The 27,117-nt window shown below is 37.4% G+C and overlaps 1 protein-coding gene across 1 annotated transcript; it reads left to right on the top strand.

Moving 5' to 3' along the window:
• The first annotated feature begins 4,389 nt into the window (after positions 1-4,389).
• On the top strand, positions 4,390-25,727 carry LOC139939148 (squamous cell carcinoma antigen recognized by T-cells 3-like). The gene is made up of 23 exons (XM_071934908.1): positions 4,390-4,574; positions 5,545-5,698; positions 6,212-6,310; positions 6,572-6,756; positions 7,244-7,319; positions 8,302-8,414; positions 9,000-9,158; positions 11,053-11,191; positions 11,708-11,836; positions 12,279-12,335; positions 12,928-12,983; positions 13,482-13,591; positions 15,109-15,298; positions 15,487-15,552; positions 15,987-16,043; positions 16,334-16,511; positions 17,223-17,383; positions 17,653-17,736; positions 18,356-18,466; positions 19,129-19,218; positions 19,877-19,960; positions 20,792-21,132; positions 25,588-25,727. Exons 1-23 carry the CDS (start codon positions 4,392-4,394, stop codon positions 25,667-25,669), a joined length of 2,904 nt encoding a protein of 967 aa, XP_071791009.1. The 5' UTR covers positions 4,390-4,391; the 3' UTR covers positions 25,670-25,727.
• Positions 25,728-27,117: the final 1,390 nt, after the last annotated feature.

Genomic DNA, 27,117 nt, shown 5'->3' with positions numbered 1-27,117 from the left:
ACGGGTCAATTTGACCCCGAATCATTGCTAAATCTAAACAAGTTTAGCACCATTGGATGGACAATTTCAAGGGCTTTCCTCTCGAACAAAAATTAGCGCTATGGGGATTTTCAAAGCGACGCTAGATGCCAGGGAGTAGACGCGACACACCCCATAAACTTGGGACATTTAATGCATGATATACACGGCATGTGGTGATTATTGGAGAAAACAAATACTATGCGTTGAAAAAAAACCCGGACTTATAAATACTTTCAGCAATGCTTTCGAATAATTCTGGAATTAAAAACGGTAGAGAGACGCAGTTTGTACCCTAAATTCAAATTTCAAAGTTTTAGAGCGGCTTCCAGAGTTCTTGATACCGAAAATTAAAAGTAGGCGGCTGTGCTCCGAAACGATCTCAACAAGCCTCCCTACGGGATTTTAGTGCACAAAGAAAATCAAAAGCTCGACGGATAAATTTGACCTCAAATCATTGCTCAATCTAAACAAGTTTAGCACCAATAGAAGGACATTTTCAAGGGCTTTCCTCTCGTACTACACTTAGTGCTCTGGTGATTTTCAAAGCGAGGCTAGAGGTCAGGGAGTAGAACCGACACACCCCCAAGATTTAGGGAATTTAATGCATGATGCACAAGGCACGTGGTGAACATTGGAGGAAAAAATATATATTCATTGAAAAAAAAGCCCGGACTTATAAAAACCTTCAGCTATACATTTGATTCATTCTGGAACTACAAATGCTAGACAAACAAAATTTGTACCCGAATCATCCTGGCATGTCCTTGCATACAAATTACAAAGTTTTAGGGCGGCGTCCAGAGTTCTTGATGCCGAAAATGACAAGTAGGCAGCTGTGCACCGAAACAAACTCAACAAGCCTTACTACGGGATTTTTGTGCACAAAGAAAATCAAAAGCTCGACGGATAAATTTGACCCCAAATCATTGCTCAATCTAAACAAGTTTACCACCTCTGGAATGACAATTTTAAGGGCTTTCCTCTCGTACTAAACTTAGCGCTATGGTGATTTTCAAAGCGAGCCTAGAGGTCAGGGAGTTGAACCGAAACGACCCCAAGATGTAAGGAATTTAATGCATGATACACACGGCACGTGGTGAACAGTGGAGAAAAAAATATATTCATTGAAAAAATAGCCCGGACTTATATAAGCCTTCAGCTATACTCTTGATTCATTCTGGAACTAAAAATGCTTGAGAGACAGAATTTGTACCTGAATCATCCTGGCATGTCCCTGCATCCGAAGTTCAAAGTTTTAGGGCGGCTTCTAGACTTCTTGATACCGAAAATGACGGCTGTGCTCCGAAACGAACTCAACAAGCCTCCCTGTGCACAGAGTTGTCGGAAAGAAAATCAAAAGTTACAACGGGTCAAATCGACCCCACATCATTGCTCAACAAGCTGAGCACCATTGGATGGACATTTTCGAGGGCTTTCCTCCGTATAAAACTTAGTGCTACGAGAATTTTCAAGGCGAGGCCAGCGGCCAGGGAGTGCACACCCCCCCCCCCGCCCCAAGGGCCAATATGCACATTATATGGGCCCCAAACACTATAGGCGCGTGGTGATAAATGGAAACATAATACATTTTCACTTAAACAAAAAAACGGACTCATAAAAAAAATTCGCCGACCTCTTAACGCTTAATCTTAACCAGTTATGCGCGGTCGGATTGCCACTTTCAACGGCTTTCTTCTCGTATAAAACTAGTAATGTTATGACTAGGCCAGGAAGTGGAACTGCTACCCCCAGCCCCAGCCCCGAATTAATCTTTCAGCCAGACTCTTAAATGGAACTAAAAATGCTTGAGAGACGCAGTTTGTACCCGAGTCATCCTTGCAGGTCCCTACATCTCTGAATTCTCAAAGTTTTGGGGCTTCTTGATAGCGCAAACAACAACGCAGGTATGCTCAGAAACGATCTCAACAAGCCTTAAACGATTAGTTTCCAGTTTAATGCTCAATCTTAACAATTTACCAACATCTTAATGCCATTTTCAAGGGCTTTTCAGGGCGGGGCCATCGGCCAGGAAGTGGACCTGCTACCCCTCCAAAATGTGTGTGTTGTGTATAGGGGCCACACACACCTCGCGTGAAAATAAACAAAAGCCGAACTCGTCAATAACTCGTGGAACTAAACATGCTACGAAGACGCAGTTTGTATTCCTGGCATATTATCGCTCTGCGTCCGAATTTTTAGGGCGGCAACAGCATTTTCATACCGGAATTGGTAGGTGGGAACGCTCAAAACAATGCGCAACAGCCTCCCCCACGGAATGTTTTCTGCACAAAGCTGTTTTTGTGCACAAAGCTGTCGAAGAAGAAAAGATCACAGAATTATTATGACCAATCTAAACAACTCTAATGTAAATGAGTGAAAAAAAACACTTTCACGGAGCCATATGAAGGACAACTCTTTTTCGAGTGATTTTTCACTCTGTCTTTGAGTGAAACCCCTCTAAAGCCAGAACACAAACTAAAACCAGAACAGAACGGAGCGTAGCGTTGAAGATGCCATCCTAACATTGTTGCATGGCAGTTATCGCCAATTTGGTCGTCCTAAAGCATTATTATGTTAGGACTTTGGTCGTGGATTTTTTTTTCGGCCTTCAACTTGAACATCCAGCCTCATGTTCTGTTTGGCAAGCTGAGGGGGATGAATGTTAACCCGGATCTGATTTTATGGATAAACGATTTCTAGCCAAATAGATCACTGAGAGTTAGACTGATGCAGTCAGTGTCTGAAACTGTTCATCAGGCGCCCCTCAGGGATGTGTTTTATCCCCAGAACTGTTCACATTGTATACAAGCGATCTTAGATGTAGTAATGCCACGAGTGTTCCATGGTCAAGTATGCAGATGACACTTCACTTACAGGATTCATTACTCATGAGGATGAGACGGGGTATAGATATGAAATTGCCAAGTTTGGTAACTGATGGTGCAAAGAAAATATTCTGGTTTTAAATGCAAAAAGAACTAAGGAAATTGTATTTGATTTTCGGAAAAATCCGACGAAGATCGAGCCTGTAAACATAAATGGTGTTGATATTGAAATGGTCACTGAACATAAATACCTTAGGACTCACATTGATAGCCATTTAAAGTGGAATGTTACAGAAATAATTATGCTCTACGGCTAATCAACGTATATGTATTTTTTAAGGAAACTTAACATTTTTAACATTGACCGGGATATTATCATGTTGTTTTACAAAAGTGCAATTCAGTCTGTTATTGCGTTCTCTTGCATTGCATGGGCGAATGATCTGTCTGTGGGTAATCAAAATCAAATCAACAGAATCACTAGATCTGCTAGTAAGATTTAGGTACCATCTACGAGGCAGCTCTAGTGTCAAAACTCGAAAGTATACAACTTGATGATACACCCCCACTTCATACACTTTTTGTTTTTAATAAGTCTGGGAGATTACGTCAACTCGAATCCAACACTAATCGTCATATTCTCTCCTTCCTACCCAGTGCAATTTTTTTTACATGTTATCCTTAGTTTACTTTTTGTTTTTATGTATACTTTAATTCCGATGTATTTCAAAAACAATTTATTTTTTGCAGTGTGATATTTTTATTATATTGTTGCTGTTTTAATGTCTACGGTTCATGTATGTTTTGTGCTATTTTTAATAACTGTATTTTAATGTGCAAATCGAGAAAGTGATTTTCATGCTGGGCATGACGAATAAAAATCTAATCTAATCTAAAAGAGTGAAATAACCACCACTCTTTTAGAAGAGCCATAATAGGGACAGCTCGAAATGTAAAGAGACCATGGTGTTTTTCACTCTTTAATACATTAAAAGAGAAGATCTTGGGATCTTCAAAGGCCTTGTTCGCGTACAAAATAATAAAAACAAATTCTCGGCGGGGCCGGCCAGCGGCCAGGAGGTGGACCTAAAACTACTACCCTAAAATTGATGCACTGGATGTAGGCATAGGGGCCACACAAAACGCGTGGACATTAAACAAACCAAAGAAAATTTGCTTTAAAAATAACTGAGCCGAACTCTTCAATAACTGTGATGTGGAACGAACGTTGTAGGATAGGGCGGCTTCCGCACTTCTTCATACCGAAAATGCCTTTTGATTTTTAGTCGTCTTTGATACCCAATACAATGATTTGCTGAAACAGCGCCCATAGTGTCACAAACTTCCGTCATTATAGCATACGATTGCGAGTTAGAGCGTGTAATAGCAAACTTTTTTATAGGGGGAATTATGCGTGGCTGATGCAAAGAAAATAACCGTAGTTTCACTGAAATCAAGTCTTGTCTAGTTGTGGGAGGCCGAAGTGGTATTAACGGCGTTATGAAAGGGCGCCCTCCACATTTGAGAATCAGCCAATTGGTAACAATGGCGGCGGCGGAAAGCGGCAGCAGTTGTTCGGATTCATCCGACTGGTTTAGTGGCAGCAGCGATGATGAAGCGGAATGTAGGCTCTCTCAACTGGTCGATGAGAAGGGCGAGGAGAGTGAGGATAGTGATTCCACGTCTCTTGATCACACAGAGCTGGACAGTTTTGCCGATGGTTTTGAGGTAAATCATTGGTTGGTTAGAGTTAGAGTTAGACTTTAGATTAGATAGAGTTCAAGTTCAACAACACCCAGCTGCCCACCATTCCCATTCCATTGTCATGTTGACTGTTGTTATTTGTTGATGGTCAAACCATGAGTTGATGGACACGATGGAGGAAGAAATAGAAACTTACTTCTAGAAACTATGATTATGATGAGTCTTAAAAGAGCCTGGTTGACACTGGACTTAATTCCTTTATTAACTTGGGCAAACTAACCGCGCCATAGCTCAATTGGGTAACTTACCCAATTATCCAGTGCAAACACTAAAACAGCACAGATAACCTGCCTGACCAGCTAACAGTGACAGGCTGACACTGACGACAGGTAACTTCACCACGCCGCGCGATCAGTTTAATCGAGCCAAAGGTGCCCAGGAAGATTATTGTCAGTTTAACCGAGCCAGAAAGTCCAGTGCGGACGTGACAACTCATTTAAATCTCCAACCATCCGTCCGTGACCCTAAGAAGCTGACATGTTTTGGCATGGAAGAATAAAATGTTCATTATTATCAAACTATTCGATATAGCAAAAATCAGGAATGCAAGTCTTCAGCTGAAAAACGTGGTTTCCCATCTACACAGGTTTATAGTTTGAGTCATTTGGAAGTTGCGATCAAAAGTTTTAATATGACAGCGATTTGTACAGCAGTAAAAGGCAAATGCAGTCAATAAACCTAGCCGAGTATTGGTCCCTTTTTGTCTGGTTCCGGCACCACTTTGTTTGGATTTAATCGAACCCCAAATCACTACACTACAGATAAGATCAACAGAGTTTAATGCATGATAAGAGTAATAATGTTTAGTAACTTTAAAAGTCAAATACTATTTTATAAAGGCTACAAAATAGTAGTTGCAATGACCCTAGTTAGTATTATAAATCAATCATAAAAAGTGTAATATTTATAAATGATTTATTGATTTGTTTTGTAGATAAGTAAAGATGTCAACGATTATGATGCCCATATTCAGCTGATTAATGCAGCCAAGGGGCTGAGTGATTCTCCTCAAAGTCAAATCTTTGACAGTCACAGATTAAAAGGTTTAGCTCGAAAGAGAATGAGCAAGTATTTTCCATTAACTCCAGGTAGGTACTTATGCTTTGTGTTTTATTGTTCCCCTTTTGGTAATTACACTTTCAGACATAAAGTAAGCAAGAAATTTATGCTTTAGATTAACACAGGTACTATAAATTTAATGTTGTCAGTGAACAATTTCCCTCGTATACCAGAGCAAATTGCGACACAAAGTGTTTCAGTTGACTACTCATTAATCACCATTTGCTACTCAATACTAGCATTCAAAGTGCACAACAAAAGTTCAGTCTAAATATTTTGCTATGCAAAACAATATTTTGCCATTCAAAACTACTGGATTTATCCATTGTTGTAAAGGCAAGCCCTACTTAACACATGTGTCTTTCTCTCCTCTTCTTTGAATGTTGGTAAACATAAACATGTTTCAACATTGGACTGTCATGATTAGGTCATCACTGGGCATATTTAGCTGGTTGGGTGACAAAGATCTGTCCCTTTAGCTTGAAAACTTTGACATTCTATTCTGAACCATACATTAATATTTGTTTTTTTTTCTTCATTAGAGCTTTGGTTAGAATGGATACAAGATGAGATTGATCTTCAGCATTTGGAGAAATCTAAGATCAATAAACTCTTCCAAAAAGCAGTTCGAGACTACACCTGTAAGTATTCAATCAAACACCACAGTGTCAATCCAGTGGGTTTTGATAAAAGTGTTCTTTTAACCAGAAGGTGCCGGAGAAACATTCAAGAAGTGTATAGTGTGTATCCAAAAAATAATACAAGTATTAATTTTTTTGTAATTTTCATGTTAATTTAGCAGTTTTTTTAATGGAGTACTATATAGATGATGCATGTAGAACTCTGTAATAGTTAATTATGAATTGTTGTCAAAACAAATTTGTTTTTTATGTTTTCGACAGCACCAGAGCTGTGGGAGAAGTATTGTTGTTTCTGCTTGGAAACTATTAATACAAACTACAGCATAAGTGAAGTGCGTAGTATCTTTGAGCAAGCTCTGACTGCAGTAGGGCTACATGTCAGCAAGGCTGACATTATTTGGAAGTTATACAGAGACTTTGAAAACAGCCTCAGAGAAAGCGCACAGGTAACAACTTTGATTTTTTTTACAATTTAAGCATGTATTTTAGCAATAAATGTTTGTTTAAATACAAGATTAAATTCCAGGCTGGAAGTGTTACTGAAATTGCAGAGTCCACAAGAACAACCTTTCTGATATCTTGCATATTTTCCAAAAGGAATGTGTACAGTATGTGTTCAGCATAGCTCACACAAACTAACAACAAACTAAAAAAGGATTCATGTTTTAAGTCTTAAGTAATGTGCAAAAGTTCCCAAACACTATTGTTTCAGTGTACATTGTACTTAAGGTGTGATTATATTTGATAGTACACAATTCATTTAAAATCATCTTTTTCAAGTCGATAAGGAAAAGGTTTACATACTTGCACCCTTGGCGTTTTCTTAATGTAAACACTTTTCTTTTAACTACAGTCGTGTAATCTAGAGTCAAATAGTAAAGCCAAATGTTTTGGATTGATTGAGTTCATTATTTTGTTCCTCTTCTTCAACAGAATGAGTATGAGAAGGACCAACAAACAGCTAGGCTGGAACGACTTTTCAAACGTCAGCTATCAGTGCCACTCATGAGTAGGTTAATTCTTCTATATTTTATAGGAACTGGTTTATATTTTAAAGGAACACGTTGCCTTGGATCGGACGAGTTGGTCAAAACAAAAGCGTTTGTAACCGTTTTTTATAAAAAGCATATGGTTGGAAAGATGTTTTAAAAGTAGAATACAATGATCCACACAAGTTTGCCTCGAAATTGCATGGTTTTCCTTCTACTGTGCGAACTAACATGGTCGGCCATTTATGGGAGTCAAAACTTTGACCCCCATAAATGGCCGACATGTTAGTCGACGAGGTAAAAGGAAAACCACGCAATTTCGAGGCATGTTTGTGTGGATCATTGTATTCTACTTTTACAACATCTTTCTACCCATATGCATTTTATAAAAAATGGTTACAAACGCTTTTCAAAGACCAACTCGACCGATCCAAGGCAACGTGTTCCTTTAACTTTGGTTATCTTCATAGAATGAATAATCGGTTTTTATATATCAGTTTTTATACCCGAAGGGCGTCTCAAAGCACTTTAGACATACAGTATTATCTTCAAGGTATGTGCGATTTCATTTTGAAATAATATGTGAGATCTACTCCTTTTACATATCACCAGTGTTATGATTTACAGGGTGCTGTGGTGCAATATGCTACCTATCCAGCCAGGAACACAGGGGCGAACCCCTTCTCTTTTTGATTTACACTGGGTTCTTTTATCTGCATTACACAACACACGGGACCAACAGCTTTCATCCCATCCAAAGGATGAAGCAATGGATAAGTTCCTTGCCTAAGGACACAAGTGGCACAACTGGGACTCGAATCCACACTCTGCAGACTTTTCCTACTGCACAACTGTTGCTAAGAAAAAACAAGTTACCAACAAAAGGGTCATTGGTTGAGACTGTTTGAGACTGTTTCTTGGTACTTTCCTAATCATTTAAAATCACCCATTAATCTTGTGCTTTGTCTTGAACTATGTTGGAATGGATCGTTTTTTTTTCAGACATAAGGAATACATGGAGTGAGTATGAGTCCATGTTGGGAAAACCTCCAACACAGATTTCAAAAGGAATCTTAGCTCAACTTGATAAGTACAGACCGTATGAGCAGAAACTGGTAAGTCCTATTGATGATAAGGCAGCCCCTATCTAGTTATGTTTCCTGTACCCATGCAAGTAGACCGTTTTGCCAAACTAGCCTCCATTTGGTTACATTGATTTCAGTGGGACAAGGGAAGCAGGGTATACAGTTGCAGGACACTAGTTGGAGAACAGCAATGAAATACTTTGGCTGATTTTGCATTGAGCAACCTTGACATTTTGCTTAGTTCTGCATTGAACTTGGTGCTCTTTGAAGTGTAACATTTGCCTTTAGGGAGGAAGGGAAACATTGAGCTACATAACTTCTACAATTCGTTACGGAGACTGGCTTTCGCCAAAGCTGCTCCTCCTTTGTAAAATAAGCTCCCTGTCTCACTTTGCAAAACAACATCACTCAACAACTTCAAGAGGGAACTAAAAACACACTTGTTCAATTAGACTTCATTGGGTTTTAATTAAGTACTATTTCAATTAAATTAAATAAAAAATTCAATTGTATATTGTTTTCTTATTGTGTAGGCGCTTTCATCGGAAGTGAGCTTTATAAATCCGTTTTATTCTTAATGTTATACAATAACCTTATATTTGATTATGTGATTAGTTGAAGACAACTCCTCCAAGTTATGAAGACTACAGAGCCTACCTAGATTACGAGAAGGCATCTAAGGGTAACCCTGCGCGTGTACAATGCTTGTATGAGAGAGCCATACTAGATCACTGTCTGCAAGAACAACTTTGGCTAGACTACACTGACTATGTTGTAAGTCAATATATATAAACTGGGTTTTGTACAAAGAAACATTTATTAGAGCAGTACTTGGGAGTGTAAACCTGTGACCTCTGGATTAACAGGTCCACACTCTCAACACCAATCAGCCAAATCTTGACAGTCTGTAGGTGTGACACTGCAGTTTTTTTTTATGCAAGTTGCCAGACACACAAGGCCTGAAAGTCACGTCAAGGTGTAGGCTACAAATCAACTATTTTTCTAGAAGCCATTGCCACCTACTCCCGGGCCACCCCCTTTACAGTCAATACGGATGTAGGCTAGGGTATCATTTATCAGAAGCCCAGATGGTAGAGCAGAAAGCACTACCTCCCTAACTTTCTGTAGCAACCATGGTTAAATGTTTTGCTTTAAGGACACAAGTGTCATTACCAGGACTCGAACCCACACTCTGCTGATCAGAAACACCAGAGCTTGAATCCGGTGCTCGTAACCGCTCTAGGCCATGACACGCCACAAGTGCATTGCATTATGGGGCAGTGGGGTATACATGTAGATGGATCTAAATATGATAATAATAAACTGCGCCAATAAAGTATCTAAACACTTACAAATAGTCAGATTTATCGGAACCTGAATTAGTATGCCAAAGAATAATTATTCATTTCTATTCACCGTTAATTTCTGCACATTTTGACACATCTTGTGTTGCGCTACGATGTTGTTTGGTGGATTTATGGACACTTAAGTGGCTTAAGGTCGAATTTCAAAAGTTGCAAAAGCCCCTATTCACCCCAATTCCAGAAGGGAACTCACACAAGCATCACACACAGACAAAATCAAGACAAAAGACACAAACTCGTTTCGTTTACTTGACCAGGAAGTTTATGGCCGTATCTTTAACTCTAAAACTGCTGATATCCTGTCCTCAATACTTGGTGTGTCCTCCATCACTGTTAACGGCAAGGAGTCGTCTTCTCATACTCCAAACGAGACATCTGATCTGTCCCTGGTCAATCCCCTGCCATTTCCTGATCAGGGTGCGTCGCAATCCCTCGAGAGTGGTGTCAGGCTTGATGGACTTGTTCACTTTCTTCTGCTGCAGAAGTCACACTCGGGCGGCCACTCATTGGCAGGTTGTCCACATTTCCCTGAGCTTGGTAGCCATTCCACCATTTTACTGACCGTCGCTGGTGACGTTCCAACTTGATGAGCTGCAGCTCGAATCGACATACCGGCTTCTATCAAACCAACGATCCGTCCTCTTTCCTGTTTGGTCAGTTGAGCCATCTTTCCTGTTATCTTGAAACACCTTTCCCTGTCTTACCATAATCAGGGATTCTGGCTCTTAACCCATTTTGCTGTATGCCTCCCATCTTTGACCCCTTTGCTTGGTTACTGACAATTATTGCTGATGTTCATTGCAACCGATTTATCCAAAACGCGACAAACAAATCATTTATAAAAGGCGGGCAAAAGAAACGCTGATCTTACTCGTCACAATACAACGATTTAGCTCGAATAGGGGCTTTTGCAACTTTTGAAATTCGACCTTAAGCCACTCAAGTGCCCATAAATCCACCAAACAACATCGTAGCGCAACATAAGATGTGTCAAAATGTGCAGAAATTAACGGTGAATAGAAATGAATAATTATTTTTTGGCATACTATTTCAGGTTCCGATATATCTGACCATTTGTAAGTGTTTAGATACTTTATTGGCGCAGTTTAGTACTAAATAGGTTCATATACAATGCTTTCAAAGCCAAAGGAATCCTCAATATGCTGTGTATAAGTTACAACGTAGAGGCATTTTGCTCAAAGTCCTAATTCTAAATGTGTTTAGTGAACTCCCATATCAATTCAACATGTTTAATCATACTGCGTATGATCAGAGATTTGACTGACTGGTGTTTTTGTTCATAGGAGACTAAGCTGAAGATTAAGGACATAGTGCTATCAGTGTATGACAGATCAGTCAGGAACTGCCCTTGGTCTGGACGACTATGGTGTAACTATTTGATTGCCAAGGAAAAGTTCAGAGAGTCACACAATGTCATTAAAGGTGAGGAATACCAGACATTTTATTTCCAATCAAATGGTTTGTTGTTAAATTTGTTTGGATTATTAGTGTGTCAACTAAGCTACATGCAGGACTTGATAGAAGCATAGATATGTGCCCCTAATCTGCCTTATAATTTTGTTTTGATTTTGTTGGAGCAGTTCTCATACATTGACATTGTATGAATATTCGGTTAGCACTTGTGTGTTTCTATTTGCCGGATTTGTTCTTTAGAGAACTGTCTTTCTATGTTCTACTACCGCGGTGTTGATTTATCGGATGTTCGGGAGACTTCTCAGTTCTCAAAAGAATTTTAACTACTATGTGGGCAGAAGGTATAGACAACTGGCTGGGACTACTACTTTTGCTTATAGGATCGTAATTGACTGCACTACCGCGGAGTCAGTTCTTGAATCGGTCTCAACGTTTCAACTAGCTTGCTCTAGTCATCGTCAAGAGACATTGTACATGTATGAGTTTTATACTAAGAATGTGGTGATCCATTTTGTTTATTTTTAGGCAAGTATGAGGAGATACTATCGTCTGGTGTCCTACCTACAGCTGCAGTTTATCTTGCTATATGGCAGTCATACATTGATTACATGAGGAGACGTATACCAGAGCTTGATCCTAGAACATTGATTTCAGGTAATTATATTCTATTTCATTCCATTCAATAGGAATCTTTGAAAACTTCCTTAATATAAAACAACAGTATTTGTAACGGGTATTTTTCGAAAGGATAAAACTCGCCTTTTTCAAAAAGGTTACAAAGCGCCAGGTATTTACTGCAAGGTGATTGGGACGAAGTTTGAATTGTGAGACCTAATCCTTAGCACCATGTAATGATTTACAAGGTGCTGTGGCGCAATATGTTTATGGTGTTGCTGCCATTTTAAAGATGCTGGACTAAACCACACTTTGTTAATTACAATTGGTGAAATAAAATGCTGTTCCCTCATTGAAGAAGGGCTTTGTTCAATTTGTCTATGGGTGTGAGTCTTTGAGTAGTTTTAAGAATCCCCAAATTGTATACACATGTACGGAGGAAGAGCACTATATTCACTTTGTTTTATTTGTCACCTTGCAGATGAAAAGTTAGAGTGGAGAGAAACTGTGTTTAGAGCAGTGCAGTTTATTACTTCTGGTAAGTCCTTTTCATTATATTCATGTTTTATCTATTTTCTAGCATTTGTACATAGAAGCTTTAAACTTTGATTTAGCATTAACCTTCAGGTTTTTATTTAGCTTTTAAAGTCGGATAACTGTCTCATTACAAAGTATTTGATCATTAAGATCTAATGCTGCTATGTGAAAAGGAACTTCATGTATTTTTTGTTTTTATTTTATGTGTTTTTCATTTGGGGGGGGGGGTGTGCTTGTAGTAACTATAATGCTCATCATACCCCTCTGTCAAAAGAATTATTTGTAAATGGAATCCACATTAAGGAGAATATGAAGTAGGATTTGAAACTTTACTTGGTGGAAATACGATATGGAAAGGTTTGCAGTAACACCATGTAATGATTGTCTCTATTAGTTGGGGTGGTTCTGAAAAGAACTGTTAGTTTCAACTCATTTGTTTCAATCAGTATGCTCTGAATGTCTTCTGGAGAAAACACATCGTTGCTAAATATGTCTTGACACTAGGACCACATCATTAGAAGCAGTCTTAGTTCATATAACTATGTATCTGTTAATCATTTATAATAACATACTTTTCTTGGTTTGTTTTTTAGCTTATGAAGATGGAGATCCAACCTGTAGCCTTGTGCGTTATTGGGCTAGAATGGAGGTATGGTTGGCTTTAGATTGGTACATTGTAAACAAAACAAGGCCCTTAGCATAAATCTACTACATTGTAGAAGAAGAAGAAAAGAGGAAAATTTACATCATATAGAAATCTAGAATTGTTGGGATAAACTATAATACCTTTAAAGTACATATAAATCCCAAGGGCCAAGTTTTATTAATAAGCTACTTCGAAAGGCCTGCTTATTATAGGATGAATAGGGAACCTGTCACAAACATACAGTTCTTTTTGGATTAAAAGCTGATGTTTTGGCTTTAGTAGCTGTATGGAGTTGGACCCATTTAGGCATGGTCGACAGCTATAATTTGTAGATCCTTGCAATATACACAGATAGTGTCAAAGGGCAAGATCAAATGTTCCTGTGTACCTACAACGTATGAAATGAACTCGCTCTAGAATATCTCAGACATTAATGCTCATGTTTGTCATGCGTTTGTTTTTCAAGTCAATGTTTAAGCAGTATGTGTATTTTCTTATTAGGCCATCTATTGTGGAAACATGCAAGAATCCAGAAGACTTTGGAATGATATCATAATCAAGGGACATGCAAATAATGCACAAATGTGGATGGAGTATTGTAGGTTGGAAAGGTAGGTAAACAGAATCAGGCAAGTAGTCTGCAAGTAAATTGGCATAATACAAAATTCTAAACATCTATTCCAAACTGTAACAAAGTGGAACATACATGTAAAGTAACGAGCCCACCCAAAACAAAACTTAAGGCATGCTAGGAATTAGTTTGATTGATTGACTGATTACATGATGTTATACATCGATTTGTTTATTTAATTGTAACACAGCATGACCCAGAAACGCAGCAATGAGTTTGGGACACTATGCAGCACAGGGAAAACAACAAATTAATTGCTTGCAAAACACTGCAATATATTATATGCCTAGTAGGTTAGCCTGGTTAGCCTGGAACATGCCAAGTAAAATGAATATTTTAGGCTTTTTATCCTTTTGGTGATAAAAGGAATTGCTCTGAAAGATCTTGTGCTGGACTACACACTGCTTTTAAACAATGCTAGACAAAGAAGACAGTGTGTTGGGATGCAATTCTTCAAAACGCCTTAAAAAGTGTTTAAAAACACTTTATAGATCATCAATTGATTTAGAATCATAATTTACTGTCTTATCAAGGAAATAATTGCCTGACAATATGTGTGAAGAATATAATCAGTTTACAAAGGCTTTCCGATTATTTATAGATTGTGTTAATCACAAGTTATGATTTTTGAAATAATTAACTTTGATTGAGGTTCAAGTGTACGGTAAATTCAATGTTTAATTCAATTTCCATTTTGAGTTATCAAATGGGAGAATAAAGGGGAAGAAAAATGTGTAGACTTTATAAATAAACAACATAAAAATTAAAATAGGTGTTTGGCTGAAGGAAAAGATCTACAAAACTCCTCTCCTTTACTTTGTACTACATGTAGATCCTTTTTCTTAACTTTGTTAAACCTGATTTTTGGCATTGAACAAAGAATTGAGTAGAGTGGGATAATAACCAATGACCTCTGGATTAATTTGCTGGCGCTCTACCAACTGAGCTATCTAGCCCCATGTTGGCAGTCTCCATATTTTTGTAATATCTTTGTTCAGGGGTGCCAGTCAGAAGCCATACAACCGTTAACTGCCGTGCAGCCAGGGATCATACCCAAATTATGATACAACCTGGGAAGCAGCAGCCTTTATTATACATGACTTGATGTACCATTAAAAGAGTGTCATGGCCGAGTGGTTAAGAGCATCAAATTCAAGTTCTGGTGCTAATTCACCGGAGTGTGGGTTCGAATCCCGGTCGTGACACTTGTGTCCTTGAGCAAGATACTTTACTATAATTGCTTCTCTTCACCCAGGGGTATAAATGGGTACCTGCGAGGGTAGAGGTTGATATTGTGAATGAAAAGCTTTCGGAGCGCCACGGCAGCTCGGGGCTGTATACTCCCTAATGGGAGCTGAGAAAGATTAAAGGGATGTTTATTGGCCCAATGACCAGGGGACTAATGTAAAGCGCATTGATACAGTTTATTGTGAAATGCGCTATATAAGAACTTGTTATTATTGTTATTATTATCATTTCTCTTTTCTTAACATTTAGGTCACATGGTGATCCAGAACATTGTCGGAAAGTGTTCCAGCAAGCTACTGCTTCAGTCAGTGACTACCCCGAGTGGATATTTGAGGAATGGATCATGTATGAAAGAGAAGAGGGAACCCTAGAAACATTGAGTATAGCAGAAGCAAAGATAGCCAAACAAAAGAAACGAGTAGATGACATGAGAGCAAAGGTCAGAGTTTATTTTGAAAATTTTATAATCTAGCTAAGCAAAACTATTCCTTAGACTGCAAGGTTTTGCATTAACGTAGATATTAAACCAAGAGTAACTAGATTCAGTTCTTGAACTGGTTTCCTACATTGATGGAGTGATAATTAGTATTTGAATTGTAACTGTACGTACTTGTTGTTTGTATCTAGGCTGCTAGGGAAGAGCAACAAACACTGCAAAAACAACCCAAAAAACACTTGAAGAAAAAAGACAAGGTAAGAAAATTTGTGCATCTAAGATATTCTTTTGTGTTACTAATTTAGAACGAGTTGGTTTTCCAGTAGAAGTAGTTTCATTTAAAAACTTTATCAAAGTTTTTGTTTTGAAAAAAGTGTATCGGCATGACACACTACTCTATACGTGCACATATTAAGCAGGGATTGCCAGAACTGACAAATCAAACTAAAGGTTGAGATAAAAATAGTACGCTATATATTGGCGCTTGTTGTTTTTATTATGTTATGTGTCTTGCTCAGTGAGACAAGTGACACGACCGGGATTCGAACCCACACTCTGCTGAACAGAAACACAAGGGCTTGAGTTTGGTGCTCTTATGCGCTCCGCCATGACACCCTACAAGTTGTAAGCTACAGAGACTTGATCATTTTTTATCCACTAAATGATTAGTTTTGTTATGTTTAATTTACAGGGGGCACAACGTGACAGTTATTCACCAAACAGTAACCAAAGAGCAACCAAGAGGAAAGTAAGTGAAATTTATTTTTTCCAGTTGTTACATAAATTTAGTATGTTTATTTGGTTTTGTGAAAGAAAATACCAAATTAAATGTTCATGTAATGATCATCTTGTCCAGGCAACCAGTTTTGTGAAAGTTCCGCAAAGTTTCTTGGTGTGCATTCTATTTAAGTTTTAAATAAAGTATGTTTACAAGGGCATGGGCATTATATAAAAACATCCAATAACTAAATAATACGCATTGCTTTAACCAGGATTATTCACACATTGTCATCAAGTCTTATTCCTGTATCTTCACAGTATCCCGAGGAGCAACCTGAGCATAGAGTAAGCTCTGCCACTGATTTTGATAAACCTAAGAATGGCGATGATGTTTTCAAGATACCTCAGGCTCCTTCTGCAGCCTCAAAAACATCCTCACCCAGGTATTCAGAACAAGACTCTGAGTTTGAATCTCCAGCAGCCAAGAAGTCGAAACGTAAGCAAGGAATAAGATGTGGGATAAGTTGCTCTCATATAATACCCAAGCCTACGTCCGTATGGACTGTAAAGGGGGTAACCATGTTTCCGCCCCAGGAGTAGGCGGCAACAGCCCCTTGGTAATAGATTGTAAACCACACCTTGAAGTGGCTTTCAGGCCTTGTGTTTGGTGACTTGCATACACAAATAATAAGATGAAATGGTTAGGATGTTAGAGTTTAAGAATGAAGACCGTGGTAAGATAGAAATAGCATGTAGCTAAGTTTAAGATATGATAAACAAGATACTACATGTTATTTGGTATCAAAATAAAGTAACATGTATAGGAGCACTAATGAAGAAACCTTTACTGATTTAGTGTAGTAAAAGATATTGATTTAGCATGGTGGGCATCAATGTGTACTGTATTGAAATTACGATATTTGTTTGATACCCTCCCAGGCCTGTATGGTTTGTTTTTGAAGGGGCAAGGGCACCAAGGCATGTTCTCTTTGGTAAAGGCCACCCTATGAGGAAATTGTGAATTTCTACTGGAAGCATTTCAAGGGTACCAAGGTACTGACTAGGGGGCATGAAGGTGATACCCGTGTTGGAGGTGAAGTATCAGGCTCTTCCTTCTGTGCAAACTTAAGATTGGTATTTGTTCAAGTAAGATGTATGAAGACATAGCATATTGAAATTAATTTATAAATAATGTTTGTATTATTAGCTGAAGATGAAACATTCACAGAGGAGACAGGTCAGACACGATTCAAATATCCAGCCAAGGAAAAGTTCTTCCATGACTCCAGTAAAGACCATCGAACAGTATTTGTCAAGAACCTCAGCTACAATATCACAGAGTCAGAGATCAAAGCTTTTTTCTCAAAGGTTTGTTAGTTCAATTGTTATTGACTGTTGATAAATGACTGATTTCTGTTCATTGACATTTGACGGTTGATTATTGTCTAGTAACAATTGATGGATTATTGGCATTATGAAGAAACCTTTAACATTGTGGAGTATAAAGATTACATGGTGACCAAAAACAGGAGAGTTTTAAGATCGCACCAAGGAAGTTGTAGTAGGGGTTATTATGTCTTTGGAAAACTTATGCGCCTAGTTCATAAGAATATTTATTTCCTTGTTTGTGTTGACAGTGTGGCAGCGTAACAGACATTCGTATCGCAGAAAACAACAAGCATCAGTTCAAAGGATTCTGCTATGTGGAGTTTGAAGATCAGGTAAGTGTATACCAAAAACAGCAAATACCCCCCCCCCCCCCACACACACACACGCAAAATAATAATAATAGAAATAACATTTAAAAAAAAGAACAAGAGAAATCTGTCTTTTACTCAGGTACCACCCATAAGTTGTACTATAATCAAAGCTGGCTATAGACCATCAATCAAATGGATCAAAACAAATAAATGCTGCAGAATGAGATAGCTCATTTTCTGCTGAAAGAAACTGTAAACAAAAGGTTAACAATTCACTATTTACACTTCTTGGACAAACTTTTAAAAAGTAAAATGTTTTAGTCCACTCTCTAGAGGGCCATGTCCAAGTTTATTAAGGGTGTGTTCTATAAGCTTCCCTGGGTCTACCCCGCGGTGCTCACTCGGCTGAGCCCCTGACGAGCTAAACAAACAATCACTCACCGCTCTTGTAGTGATGTCATGCACCTGTGGCCAGCCCCCAAGTGACTCACTCCATAAGCAGGGCACTGGGGGCTGACCTGGGTGAGCCCCTGGAATGACGTCAAAGCTATTCGACATACCGGGGGCAGACCAGGGTTGACCCAGGGAAGCTAAACGAACGCACCCTAAATTTATGTCAATCTTATTTGTCATTTTACAGTCATCAGCAGAGAAGGCCTTAGAATTGGACAATTGTAAACTTAAAGGCAGACCAATGTATGTTGATTGGTCGGAGGATAGGACTAAAACTACTACCAAGCGCCAGTTCAAGGTAATGTATAGATTGGTCATTACTATAAAACTGTTAAGGGGGTGGGATGGATTGATAATTATCCAGACGTAAATGACAATTTTTTAAATTGAAAGCTGACAGGTATAAATTTCATACCAGCACATTAACCAGAGAAGTCGTCCATCTGAAATAATCTGAGTTGTAGTTAAGAACTAGCAATTACAGATACTGTAAGTCTCTGTTGATTATATTAAATGCTGTAATTGTAAATGAAAGTACACATAATCCCTAGTTAAAAACAGATCTCCTACATGTAAATGTACTTTTAAAAATGTGCACAGGTTGTTGGTACATGTATGGCATGTTTAAAGTAACTTAAGAATGGATGTGTTCAGGGTTGATACTACATGGAGGCAATGAAGGAGATTGCCTCGATGCCCCCTGGTCATTGCCTAGGTGCCCTAGAAATTTACAATTTTCTCATAGGGAGCCCTTTACCAAAGAGAAAATGCCCTGGTGCATATCATTGGCGCATACATGTAGTTTAAACACTTCTTGCTCAAGTTTCTTGCAAAGGTTTGGTGTATTTTCAATTGTCAATTCATTCAGCATACCTCATTTCTTTTTGTTAAAGATTAAGAGAATTATTTTCATAGCTTAAAGTCCTTGATCGTTTCCATTGTATCTCTTTACTGTTTTAGTATGATACAAAGTTGGAGAAAAGTAAGCTATTTGTGTCTGGGTTGCCACGGTCTGCTACCAATGAGACGTTATTGGAAATCTTCAAAAAGGTAAAAAACTTCTATTCGTTTGTTTGCTTGTTGTTTTTTGTTTTTTTCTCCAAGAAATTTACTTTTTAAGACGCCTAATTAACCATTGCCAAGTTGGAAAGATGCATTAAAAAAAGTAATAATAGCAATACAATATATTATTTATTGTGCACAAATTCTGTGGTAAAACCGTGCAGTTTTTCACAAGTGGTTTGTTTCATGTGTTTGATGCAAAATGATTGTTGGGGATTAATTTTACTCCCTACCCACCCTCAGAAAAGCAACAACAACAACAAAAACCAAAACAAATAATCAGAGTTGAAGCATTTTCTTCTTATGACAAAAAGGTAAACGTGTACTTGAAGAGGCCATCAATGTACAGTTGTATCATAGTTAAAATAGATATTAATAATAATAATAAACATTTATTGCGCCAAATCTATTAAAAATGCTCCCAGGCGCTTTACAACAATAAAAACTTGTAACTAGATTGGGTATCATCATAGATCTTACTAGCTGTGAACTTCAAAACACCCAACAGTGTGGACAAATGCTTTTAACTAAACTTTATACAGAACTCCAACCGGGAAATACTTTGGACTTTTGCATATGTGACAGCACTGAATGAAAGAATTACCAAAAAGATGATGTATTCTGCAAATTTATTTTTCTTATACAGTATGGACCAGTGAAGGAAGTCAGGGTGGTAACCTATCGAAGCGGCATCTCTAAAGGTCTTGCATTTGTGGAGTTTGAAAAAGAGGTATGAAAGTGCAGTGAGCCATGGTACCTTAGCATACTAAACAGCTTACTTTAAAGCACTAGGGTGCATTCTTGATACTCCTACGTACATATAGCGTACCACGATACCATGCCAATAGAATGAACAATTTCTTAGTGGCGTTCCTTTTTTTTTAAATAAGATCCCAACTGCAGCCCTGTCCTGTCCTGCAAAGGGAATGCTTGAAAGCAGCACCAAACACCATTATTACTTGAGGGGACCACACTTACACATGCTCTTTGCATTTGGAACTTTTAACAATAAAGGGCACACCAGCAAAATCAAGCTCATTTATTATAGTTCACCTTCATGTTAGACCAGGGCTCAAAATAAACACTGGATCGCAGGGCCCAAGGCAAGTGTTTTTAGCATTGGGCAAGTTATGCAGTCTTGTGTTTTTGAACTCACACCTCATTTATACGTACATGTAATCTTAACTTAACTGATAAATACATTTCTTTCAATTCCGTTGAGTATTGAAGAATTAAATCTTCTCTTTAGTGCTTGTTCCCCAAACATCTCAACTGTTTTAGTTCTGGTATTGTAACAAATTCTCTGGTTCAGTAAAAGTTTTGAGCTACAAGCCCTACAGTCTGGTGTATTGTTTCCCCAAATTCAAGCCCTGAAAATGGTGGGACGTCTTATTTTACTCCCCATTTTTGTTTATGTTTACTGGAAAATAATGACTTCAAACAAGGGTGAGAGCCTGGGACCTAAATAAACTAGAGAACCTCGGCATTCCATCCAATAAAGAAATCAATGTTATTTGGTATTGATGCTATTTAATGTTGATGTTTGTTTGTTTGTTTAAAGAGTGATGCATCACGAGCTGTCTTTGGCGAGGATAACACCATTCTAGATGAGCATACCATCAATGTTGCAATCAGTAATCCACCCAAGAGAAACCCAAAGAAGGAATTGCTAACCAATCCATCACAAAGCAAGACAGGTCATACTGAGTCAATGCAAGATAATAAAAAGGCGTCATTGAATCCTGAACTAACACAAAATGAGACTTCTGACAAAATGCAAGATGAGACATCCATTCCTAAAGCAACTGAAGACAAAGCCCAATCTGCCGGATCAACTGAAGATAATGATCAGAGTAGAACCACAGAGACAAAGAAGAGTTATCCCAAATCCTTAGGAGCAAAGTAAGTGACGCATTATTCTGTATATGGATCCCTCTTTCCTGCCAAAATGCTTGTTTCTATTTCTGTTGGTTGTACGACCCCTTTTCGGTTATGAAGTTTACAATTTTTTTCTGACACTTTTCTTTTTAATGTTTATATTTTGTAAATTCTCGTTGTTTATCATTTAAACTCAATTCAGCCCTTAGGCTGCAATGTGCGAATTTTTAATAAACCAATAATACTAAAATTAATAATATTATATATATATTTGCTTCATTGTTCTTTGGTTTGACCCTCTCCATTCCATAACTTAATACTCTGAAGATAACAATCAACAAATTATCAAACGGTTTCAATACCTGCATCTATTGCCAATCCCAGAACCAAAGTCAGTCTGATCATCAATAGAGTCTGCAGAATTCTTTAGTTCCACTTAGATTTATTGTGCACAAAAACTCCACAGGCCAACTTTTTACAATCAGCTGACTAGAAAATAAAACTAGATCATCGAAGGCAGGGCTGCCAACCACCAGATAAACCAATGACTGACAGAAAAACCAATCATTTGATCAACTGATGGTCAAAGGGGTGGAGACATTGACAAGTATGAAGTTAATTTAGCTCATTCAACTGGAACCAGTGATAAACTCTTTGAGTTTAATCTTTTCATTATCTACATACAAGCAGCAATATTTGATTGCAATAGTGATGCCCATTAGGGCCATTCGCACGTTACGTGTGTGAAAAAAGAATTGGGAAATTCTCTACTTTAAAATATCTGTCCTCTATAAATAACATTGATTTACTGACACTGGTTTAAAATTGAATACAAAATTGTTGACTTTTTCACTTTGGGGCAGAGGTTAAATAAAGTTTGGTTACTTGTGTGACGTCAGACAAAAGCAGGTTTTTGTACCAAAAGTTTCTTTCTCAAAACTCTATGAGTCTGATATTGCTGAAAGACTCATACTTCTTGTGGGGGGACTTTCATTCCTAGTCAATTAATGACACAATCAATTTTAAGGTCAACTAAACATTTTAAATATTCACTTTGGGTTACTTGAGTGACATTATGGTCGGTTATGTGTGTGAAGCCCTATGCTTTAATGCACTGAGGCAATCGACAATCAAGTAAATTGTTTAGCACTTGCCTCTGTGTCAGAAATGATTTGTGTGTAAATTAATGAACTTTCCAAATGGAATCAAATAACTGTATTAAGACAACAGTATATTTTTGTCTTGAACAACTTAATTTTAATAAAACCAAGCATAACAATTAAAAATTTACATGAACGCAATCGCAATACCGATGTCACAGAGAAAGAGAGTCAATTTAAATCCACTTCTGGGTCATGTCCCTCCCCTTTGTCAAAAATTGTTGGCTGCATCTTTGTTGTACCCCTCTCACAAGTGTAGGTAAAAAATGTGGCCATAAAGTGACACTCGAGGCTTATTCACCTGGGTTGCATCACAGTGCATACCTTGTGTATTGAGGGACATGCATGTTGGCATGCTGTCACACACGTACACACGTAACTAGTTACGTGTGCGAAACATTTACTAGGGCATTAATTAATAGTGTGAGAATTTATTGTGCCTTTGGTTTTGTATTCAGTTAGGTCTGGCAAATAAAGCAGTGCTTCATTTGTAGTACAATCTGCATCATCAGTTACGTGTGTGACATGAAAAGTCGCTAATTTCTTCGTTAATTTCTGACTACTTCTTAGAAAAAATATTTCACATTTGGATTTAAAAAAATTCTAATTCAAGCCAAAGGCACTCTCAGCAAACCAGAACATTCCCCAGTCAGTTAAGGGATAAAAAACAGCTTTATGTTAATTATTGCAAAATAGTTTATGCAAACTAGGGATGGTTGCTTGTAAATTTCAAAAAAGTAAAGCATCAGAGAATGGCCCATTTAAGGTTCCCATTGTTTTAGCTCATAATTCAACTGGAAAAATATGATAACACTCTTTAAACTGTAAACTTTAAATTAAAGTGTTATCGTTTTGTTTGAAGCTACATGTAAGAAGCAATATTTGATTGAAGTTTCATGAGAACATCTTTGAAATAAGGAGTTTAGACCATTTAAGGTTTTCATTGTTTTAGCTTATTCAACTGGAACCAGTGACGCACTCTTTGAGTTTTATCTTTTAATATGTATTTATATGTAAGAAGCAATATTTGATTTAAGTTTAAAGCCAGTAAACGGACCGGCCATTATTCGTATTCCAGAAGGGAGACAAATCTGGAGTGATTCTTTATTTGTCACGGGAGGTGAATATCGGAAACCGTATACGTTTCTATTTGGGTCAAACTTTGGGTCGCCTGCAATTTTCATTTTTGACTATTAAACCAACTTGTAACATTAATGCAAATGATTTTCAAAACTTAAAAACAACAAAATAGAATAATATTTTGACCGCTAATTTCTGCCCTTGATAATACTTTTTGTTTTTCTCGTCAACAACCTATTTATGGGTTCGTAATTTGAGGATTAGTTGTATACAAAACTGCAATAAAATGTTCGTGGTTTAACGATTGGTCACTTCTGCAACGCACATTCCAACTACTCACCGCCAACTCGTTGTCAACTCGCTTGGGGCCTTGGTGCTGTCAACTCGCCGCAACTCCTCCAAAATACGTTTAAAATCCACAAAAGAGGCATAAAACTATAAAGTATTAGCGTATAGAGAATTTTAAATAGTTTGTATTAAATTGCGGTTCAAATTTAAAGTTTTTTCTTGTGAACAAATTATCTCTAGTAAAACTACAAAGCCGTCAGCCGCCATCTTGCATTTTCAACAGGGCTTTTTTCTTTAAATTTACCGCAAGAAAGACAGGGAGGTCACTGCTACTTAGATCCAGTGATTCCATTGGATAAAATTTATCATTGGATAAGTGCAGTGACTAAAAGTTACCGTAGCTGGGTTTGTTTTGATTGGTCTGAGATCACCTCGGTTGACCAATCAAAACACAGATACGGAAAGCTAACTTTTGGTCGTCTGCAGCTAGCTGCATGATGTACATTGTGTGTCCATGTGGTATTATGTATACAGTACATGTACATGTACATGCAGGTGCATAATGTATACAGGTGCATATAAACAGTACATGCAGGTGCATAATGTAAACAGTACTTGTAGGTAATGTTGGTGTAGAGTTTGTGCGTCCAGTTTATTTCCACAGTACCAAAATCACAATCAATTTCAAATCAAAGGCAATGTGAGTTGGAAATTAAGAAATAAATAGTGAAATGAATGTAGGTCAAAGGCGAATACACACGCCGGTTTGGGGGGCAAGTCTTGGGAGTTGACGGCTCAAGCGAGTAGACGACGATTTGACGTAGTAGGACAGTATGCATTGATCACGCGCAATCGCGGCCACAAATATAGCGCAAATCAAGCATTGTCAAACCATTTTATGAACTTCAAAACATGGATTTTACCAACTTTAAAACATGGATTTTACCAGCGTATCCCTCGTGAGTTTATTGCGACAAGGAACCATGTTTTTTACTCGTAAACTATTTAGTTTTGTGCTAAATGGACACACTAGTATCACAAAACAGAGCAAGGAACAGTTTATTGATACAATGCAAAGTGAATACAACTTTAATAGCTCTAAACTGGATTTTAAGTCAAGAGTGCATAAAGATTTCACCAACATTATTTTAGGACCACACGTGCCAAATTATATGCAATTGTTTTTATATCTCTAAACATCTTGTTGAATGATAGAACTGAAGTCATATTGTGGCTCAGGTGAAAATTGTATAATAAAATTAAGTTAACTTACGTTTGTCTTGCCTTGGATCACTGGTAAAAAGTCACATTAGGTATCCTCAATGCTCCCAGGTTTCTCTTAATATTCCATGGTTAGTTTAAGATTGACAAATCCACTTGGTCTGCCTTGCAGTGAAAACCAATGGGTCCATAGCAACTCATGAAGGCAGCAAGTGGTCAAGACGCATCCACTCTCCTTCAACTTCACTTCACATTCACACAAAAGGCCACACCTCATTCCAGACATTCTTACTCTTTGTGTTAAATAATGTATTCACATATTGTGCTGATGCAGATTTCATGATGCAACAAACTAATCAATATGCAAACTCCTACATGAATATTCACACAAACCAAAACTGTAGAGGATACTTTCTCTGTACCTATTTGAATATTCATATAATATCCTTTTCTCTTATGTAACTCTACATGACATGGTTTGGACTTACATACAAGATTGGTTTAGCTCCTTTTAAATTCTCTACTTTGGTATTGTGTATAAAGGAATGGGGACTGTTAGGGACAATATTTTTTTCAATCTTTCCATTTAATTAAATCTTTATACAATAAACCATTGACTTGACAGTGATCCTATTTATATTGCTTTTAATGTCATATAAATTTATTAAATATAATATGAGTTTAACATTGACAGGTATTTTTAACTGTGTTTTCTGTTTTTGTTTTTCAGAGGTGTGGATGGACCCAGAGGTAAAAGCCGAACGCAACTGTCATTTGTTCCGAGAGCACTGAATCGGAAATCTTCAAAATAGGAAAAATGAAAAAGCATTCTTTGATCCTATCAGCAGTTAATTTGTTAACAAAATGTACTAAATTAACCGTTTTTTGTATGGTTCCATACTACCATAGTAGTATGTTTTTTATGCTTACTGTGTTTACTACCTACAACTTGTGGAAACTAGTACTTAACAAACCAAGGCACAGGAACCTGCCACATTTTTTTATGGTAACTTCATTTTCATTGCTTAAGCTTAAGAAAATATTGCTTCAAAAGTTTATGCTAAGCAGCAGTAAACAGCAGTAAGCAGGATACCAGTCACAGATCTTACATAAAATAGTATTTTAGTTGGTAACCTTTTTCTTGTTAGCATAATTTGATTGTGCTTAAGCATCTCTATGGAAGATCCCAGATGAGTTTAAGATTTTACAAACCAACACTAATAACTTCATGGCCCAACCTCGTAGAGCTGCTTAAAGGCAGTGGACACTATTGGTAATTACTCAAAATAACCATTATAATAAAACCTTTCTTGCTTACGAGTAATGGGGAGATTGATAGTATAAAACGATGTGAGAAATGGCTCCCTCTGAAGTAATGTAGTTTTTGAGAAAAAAGTAATTTTCCACGAATTTGATTTTGAGACCTCAGATTTAGAATTTGAGGTCTCGAAATCAAGCATCTAAAAGCACACAACTTTGTGTGACAAGGGTGTTTTTTTCTTTCATGATTATCTCGCAACTTCGACGACCATTTGAGCTCAAATTTTCACAGGATTGTTATTATTATGCATATGTTGAGATAGACCAACTGTGAAGACTAGTCTTTGACAATTACCAATAGTGTCCACTGTCTTTAAGCTTAACAAAATATTGCTTCAAAAGTTTATGCTAAGCAACAGTTAACAGCAGTAAGCAGGATACAAGTATTTTAGTTTGTAAACCATTTTCTTTTAAGCATAATTTTGTTGTGCTTAGCTAGTTTTTGTGCTTAAGCTGCTCTATGATAGATCCCAGATGAGTTTAAGATGTTTACAAACCAATCTTGTTGTTTGACAGAGTAAATAGTCGTCTGTCCCTTTAATTGTTTTGCATATGTGAAGATTACTTTTAAATGAACTGCAAACTTGTGCTAAGCAGTACTACTTTGTCTGCAAAACAATTGCCCAAACTTTGTTTACTACATTACATCAGAGATCATGTTGTATCAGAATAAGCATATTTCTTAGATATTTTATTACAAAAGTTTATTTTCCCTTAAAAGAGTTGCAAGATGGCACTTTGTGAAATGTTTCACTTTCAAAGATACTTTCAGGAGATAAAATGTAATTGAAGATTAAAGGCAGTGGACACTATTGGTAATTACTCAAAATAATTATTTGCATAAAACCTTTCTTGGTTACTAGTAATGGGGAGAGGTTGATGGTATAAAACATTGTGAGAAACGGATCCCTCTGAAGTGCCATAGTTTTCGAGAAAGAAG

Source organism: Asterias amurensis, chromosome 6 (assembly GCF_032118995.1).
Source record: "Asterias amurensis chromosome 6, ASM3211899v1".
NCBI classification, from domain to species: domain Eukaryota; kingdom Metazoa; phylum Echinodermata; class Asteroidea; order Forcipulatida; family Asteriidae; genus Asterias; species Asterias amurensis.
Note: the sequence above shows the minus strand (reverse complement) of the source record. Positions and strands in the feature narration are given on the sequence as shown.